The sequence below is a fragment of the Colossoma macropomum genome, unplaced genomic scaffold (genome assembly GCF_904425465.1).
Source record: "Colossoma macropomum unplaced genomic scaffold, Colossoma_macropomum, whole genome shotgun sequence".
Lineage (NCBI taxonomy): Eukaryota > Metazoa > Chordata > Actinopteri > Characiformes > Serrasalmidae > Colossoma > Colossoma macropomum.
The window spans coordinates 9,465,465-9,471,736 of NW_023494809.1; the positions used below are offsets into that span (position 1 = coordinate 9,465,465).

The 6,272-nt window shown below is 36.5% G+C and overlaps 1 protein-coding gene across 1 annotated transcript; it reads left to right on the forward strand.

Annotated features, from left to right (window-relative positions):
- Positions 1 to 6,272, forward strand: LOC118798522 (protachykinin). Its single transcript, XM_036557905.1, is given in 6 exon segments — positions 1 to 12; positions 1,539 to 1,703; positions 5,063 to 5,165; positions 5,324 to 5,347; positions 5,984 to 6,034; positions 6,195 to 6,272. Coding segments are annotated over 6 exon segments (366 nt in total). The 3' UTR covers positions 6,206 to 6,272.

Sequence of the window (6,272 nt, forward strand, 5' to 3'; positions counted from 1 at the left end):
ATGCACCTCGATGTATGCATTTTCTTACTGATCTATGCTGTGTTTGGAATAGGTCTTTATGCAGCGTTGGCGATAATTGACTGAGAATAATTATGAAATTACTAAAAGATCTATCACTGAGACTTCGAACAACACTACCGCAGCTCACGCACTATAGAGTTCACCATTTCTCTGATATGGACCGATTTCGAGCACAGCTCATGCGCATCTGGGATGTATCCACCCCTTTTCTAAAATTTGGTGCCTTTAACTAATGTGTTATAACGTATTATTGTGTAATACGATGTCAGTCTTTCGTTGGCTATTAGGAATACATGTGAGGAACTCCGGTCAATTTGGTTGCCTAATGTTAGCCTTAAAATGTAAGTTTACTAGACTAACTGTAGTCTAACTGTAGGCTTATAAAAATTGCAGTGTAACCAAAGGCAACTAGTTGTTTTTTTAGTACTTCATATGTCCTCCCCATGGCCAAAATGTACAGCCGGCACTTTACATCGTTTGTTAGCTGAAGGCTGATTTACGTGGATGGCTGTAGCTAAAACAGCTGTTACTGTTTTTTTTTACCAATTTTGCTAACATTGATTGCTGCACACTAAGGGAGGGGCTGGGCATTAGCCCTGCCTTCATCATCCGTTGTCCATCCAGTGGTGTTAGGAAACCCTCAATCATTCAATCAAACGAACTCATAGCAATAAAGGGATAAATAAAAGTTATATATATATATATATATATATATATATATATATATATATATATATATAGACACTTCACACTAGTCACTTTATTTTGGTACCAATATCTGCACATATTTATTCAGTATTGTCATTATATGCCGTTACGTGTGCCTCCTTGTACACTCATTATTGCACTGCGTCTTTCATCCCAGTTTATAGATATTATTCCAGATTGTTGTATTTTTCTATTTGTATATATGCCTGTAGATAGGATTTTTTTTATATTTATTCTTCCTGTTATATTGTTTACACCCTTATTACTATTACTGTCCTGTGTTGTGTGACTGCGACTGGCTGCTAAATTTCCTTCGGGATCAATAAAGTATCTATCCATCTATCTATCTATATAAAACAATCTCTCTCTACCCATACATCAATAGATCAGTCTACAAAATAAACTTCACAGTCTCATCATTAATAATTCCATGCTGCTCCAGGCCCAACAACCAGCCTCACGTAAATCTTATTAGCGGACTCTTTGCATTTGCTGCTGGCTGAAGCTCTTCTGTAGGGTCAGCCATTATGAATTAAGTATTTGCAATTGAGTTGAATGCAGTTGATTGAGCTCTGAAGAGTCAACAGAGACTGAAAATGACCCTCCTTGTGATAATTATCCCTAATTGGACAGCAAGGAGACTGATGATTTAGCTCCTTATCACACATCATTAAATCCATCAGGGGTGTCCGTGTCTCTGCACTGGACCAGCCTGTGGAAATGTGGAAAGCTCGGAGCTGCCAGTCTGCTCTGTGTTCTCTGAGCTTTTACCCCACTCTGGAGTGTCTGTAGTGTAAAAAAAGTTTTAGAAAAGCGAAATCTCCTGAAAGCCATCAGCCTTTTCCTCTCTGACAGGAGCCATGAAAACTCTCCTGCTGATGCTCATGCTGCTCACCAGCCTCACTCAGTCCTTCAGCCACGGATACAGCGACCCTGAGGAGGAGAGCTGGACGGACGGCAGATTTGAGACTGAGGTCAGTAAGAGAAAGAATATATATGTCTGATTTTCGATGACTGGTAGAAATACAGTGGTTTTCTCATGGCTATCACTTTTATTTTTCCTCTTTTAAGATAATGTAAGTGGAAAGTGACACAAACTTTGGTGTTTTGAGACGAAGTTAGCTTCTTAGTCGAATGTTCTGGTCCACCTTAAATGGTGCCCTTAATTCTGGTGCTGGTCCATGTGCCAGATTGGAATTGCCGTACCATTTAAGGTGGAACAGAAAATTAGAAACTTAAAAAATTAAAAACGAAGAATGTGGAGAACAGGAAGCCAACTTCAGTCTCGTTCTTTACTGTCAGGATAAGAGTGGCATATATTTTTTGCATTAATGCTGTAATTTTTAGAGTAGTGAAAGATTTAATGGCCTGATAAAATATCACATTCTGAGTTACTGGAAAAATGAGTCTTTCTGCTGTTTTTCTCTTTTTTGAAGGGGAATTCTAGCAATTTAAAAAAAAAACCTCAATAATTCAGTGTTTTGAGATATAAACAGAGTCATTCAGTGGTTTGAGGTGAAATAATTCATTGTAGAGAAAATTATTGACTCTGATTTCTTTACAGTGGTTGTAATAGGAACCAGGGGTCACAATGTCTACAACACAAATATACAATTATATTCTCTATCCAAAACCACCAGTGACCATACACAGCTTCTGAGCTCACAACACCCTCCATGTACTCCACCACCATGACTGGACTAAAATAAATGGTTTAAAAAAACATTTTAAGCTGTGACTTTATCACAAAACCGATCATAAACAATGTCTCAGACATCAGGCAGTGCATTCATAACCATTTCATAACTTTCTGGGAGGGAGCTTTTAGAGGTTTTGGAAGGTGACATTTTTCTTGTTGTTTTGAACCTGAAGGCTTCAGCATTCACCTGAACATTTCTCACGCTAATGCTGCAATTTGTGCAGTACTACAACGTTTTAATGCTCTGAGAAAATATATGATCTGACTGGGAGAAACACAGAGGCTTTTTTAAAGGCTATAAACTTTATTTTTCTCTTTAAAGGTAGAGTAATTCACTGGAAGTGACACATTTTGTTGTTTTGAGCCTGAAGACTTTAGCATGACTGTGCTGGTTTACAGGTTTTGCTATAAAACTGGCAGAAAACAGAGGCTGTTTCTGTTAGCATCAGAGTAGCACAGCTCACACATCAAATTTGAGTGAAATAATATAAATGTTTTATTATATTAAAAGAAATATATCACTTTTATGATAACTAGAGCCAAAGTACAGTGGCTTTTTCAAGGCTACAAGCCATTTTTGGCATTTTGAGCCTTAAAGCTTAACATCAAGATTCTAGATATTTCTGTCAGGAGTAGCATAGCTAACCGCTAACTCTCACATAAAACTGAACAGTAGTATAATGTTTTAATGGTCAGTGACCAAGTATTTTGCATTATAATGACTGGAAGCACATTTTTAAAGGCTATAACCTTTATTTTTCTCTTTTAAGGTAAAGTAAGTGCACAGTAACAAAGGCGTACACTGCAAAAAAATCATGGCAAGTGAAATCATCTTAAATCTAGTCCAGATATGTAATAGTTCTCATTCTGAGATTGTTGTAAAAAGTTTTTCAGCGTATTCATAGACGTTTTACTTGCTTTAAGTAATTTTGTCTAGTGAAACTGTCTCATTGTATCGTCTAAAAATAAGTTAAATATTCCTATAATGTTTTTACAGTCTCAAAATAAGAAATATGAAATATGTTGTCTAGATTTAAGATGATTCCACTTGCCAAGATCATTTTTCCATAGTAAGAGTAGCATATTTCCCACAAAAGTACTGTAAAAAATATGACTGGATCCAAATACAGTTTCTGTTAGATTTAATTATTGATTTAATTGTTTACATTTATTTTATTGATTGATGTAGGTGTGGAAAATTAAAGCGTGTCTATTATCTTAAGAGGAGAAACTGGAGACTAATATTAGCCATCCAGATGTATTCAGAGATTAACCTCTTATTCTCCAGGGTTTATTTTGGTTTTTCTATCTGAATTTACATGACCAAATCTTAATGCAAATTATTCAGTAACTGTATGAAATAAATGTACATTTTTATTTTATTGTTTTATGATCATACACATATTGCCATATGCTTACAGTTTACTGCTGAAAGCCAAAAATCTTAGACGCTCTTTGTATTTTTTTATAAAAATAATTTTTACAGAGCAGATCACTGAAGAGACGCCATCTGTTTATAGTTTATAGCCCAGATTTGTGGAAAATGGGTCGACTTTCAGTAGACAAAAAAATTGTGAGTTCAGCTTCTTTTATTGTAAGGATATTTTTCCTCCTTTTCTTTTACTTTGCATATTTTTTCTGCTACCAGGCTGTATGTGTGGAAAGGAATTCGTGCCAAACTGAAAAGCAAAGTCACTACAGTGGAAAAACATAAAATGCAACGCACACATGACATTACCTTATCGGGTTTTCATGTCGCTTCACCTTTTTACTGAAAAACAATACATGAGAATTAAATACAATCTGCCTTGAAGTGTAATAAACAGCTATTGGTGTCCACTGTGCAGAACTTCAAACAACATTAAATCAATGTAATGGATCTTTTACTTTTAATGTAGGCACATTTTTTGCATGTTCCTGTTTAAATGCAATCTCATGTGTGCATTACATTTCACTGTTTTGGTTGCAGTTCAATGAGGCAGATACCTTTGAAGCATAAAAAAGGTCAAGTGTCATGAAAATGTTGTAGTGGGGGTTTTGCCTTTCATTTTCGTGTGTATTCTGCATGTCACCTATGCATTGTATTACACTGGTTTCACTGTTATGACTGCATTTTAATGATGAAAATCAATTAAAAGTACTGCATGGTGGAAAGCAATAGCTGTACCTTCATTACATTTCAGAGTGAATTGTGTTCAATTCTGACAAATTCTATGTTTCATGTTTTAAATGCAAATCGTCATGTTTTTCATTAAAGATGTCAAGCGACGTGAGGTTTTGTTTTTATATTTTGGCACATATTCTGCATGACACTATGGAAAGTAATCTCGTGCGCACTGCATTTCACTATTTTGGTTGCAGTTCAATGAGACAGATACATTTGAAGCACAAAAAGAGGTCAAGTGACGAAAACATTGTAGTGGGGGTTTTGCTTTTCATTTTGGCATGTATTCTGCATTGTCACTATATTAAGTTAATGTCACGAGTGCAGCGCATTTCACACTGTAATGATTACTTTTCAGTTTGGGACAAATCCCTCTCTCTGTCATCTCTGTAAATGTATTCAAGCAAATGGCTGTAAGAAAAACAATGTTTTTGAGCCTATAACTGTTGTTTCTTCCTCTGTCCTTTAAGATTAAGTGGTTTGAACCTGATCCATTACAGACGATGGTGAAGAAAATGGTGCGGAGACCTGACCAACAACAGTTTTTTGGTCTAATGGGGAGAAGATCCTCAGGTAAGGATGTTATTTGCGTTCTACAAGATCTACAAAACACTCATCATAAATGAATCTGTAGTTCATTGTTTTCTACTCTTTTTTTATGAATACAGCTTTTTACAAAATGTGACATTAATCTGAAGTTTCTCTCTTTCTCTCTCTCTTTTCTTTCCTAGCAAAATCACAGATAACACGGAAAAGTAAGCATAGCTTCATTACGCTCTACAGGTTTTGCTCGATTGTTTCGTAGTTACGGAGCATTAAAGCATATCTTTTAACTTGAGAGAAGAGATTAGAGCAGGATAATGCGGATTAATATTAGCCATCCGTCTGTATTTATTGAGAACTGCTTAGGGTACAACATACTAACATACACTTTAAGTCCAAAAGTTTGTAGACACCTGATCATCCAGCGTCTCTAAGGGTATTAATAGGGAGTTTGATTCTCTTTGCTGCAGTAACAGTCTCTGCTCTTCTGGGAAGGCTTTACACTAGATGTTGGAACACTGCGGTGAGGATTTGATTGCATTCAGCCAAGTGCATTAGTGAGGTCAGGTTCTGATGTTGGATGATCAGTTCTGGACACTCCAACTCATCACAAAGGTACTGGATGGAGCTCCATCACTCCAGAGAACACAGCTCCACTGCTCCACAGCCAAATGCTGGGGGAGCTTTATACTTCTCTTCTATAGAGATTATACAAGCTGTGTGTGACCAGAAAGTAGATGAATTCACTAATTAGAAGGGCTGTCTGGATACTTTTGGACATTTAGTGTACGTGGAATGTAATGTAAATGAATCCTATTAGACGTTTTAACTTTTATTCCCTTTTTCAGGGCAAAAGTTTCAGTCTTTTGTGGGCCTCATGGGAAAGCGGAGTGTAGAGGGTGAGTGAAGTTCCCTTTTCTCTAAGCTGTCATTCTTCCCTCTTTTCTCTTTTTGAGCTATTCAGTATGTTTAAGAGGAACCCTCATCGTTGAGATCCTGTTGAAAATCGGTCGTAACCCCTTTTAAACAAACTCTTGCTAAATATTCATTCTATTTTAGGCTCTTTCTGATGGAACTGGGAGCAGAATACCACTCATGGTACTCACCCATTCAGTTTCAAGTTGATGCGTTTCAAGA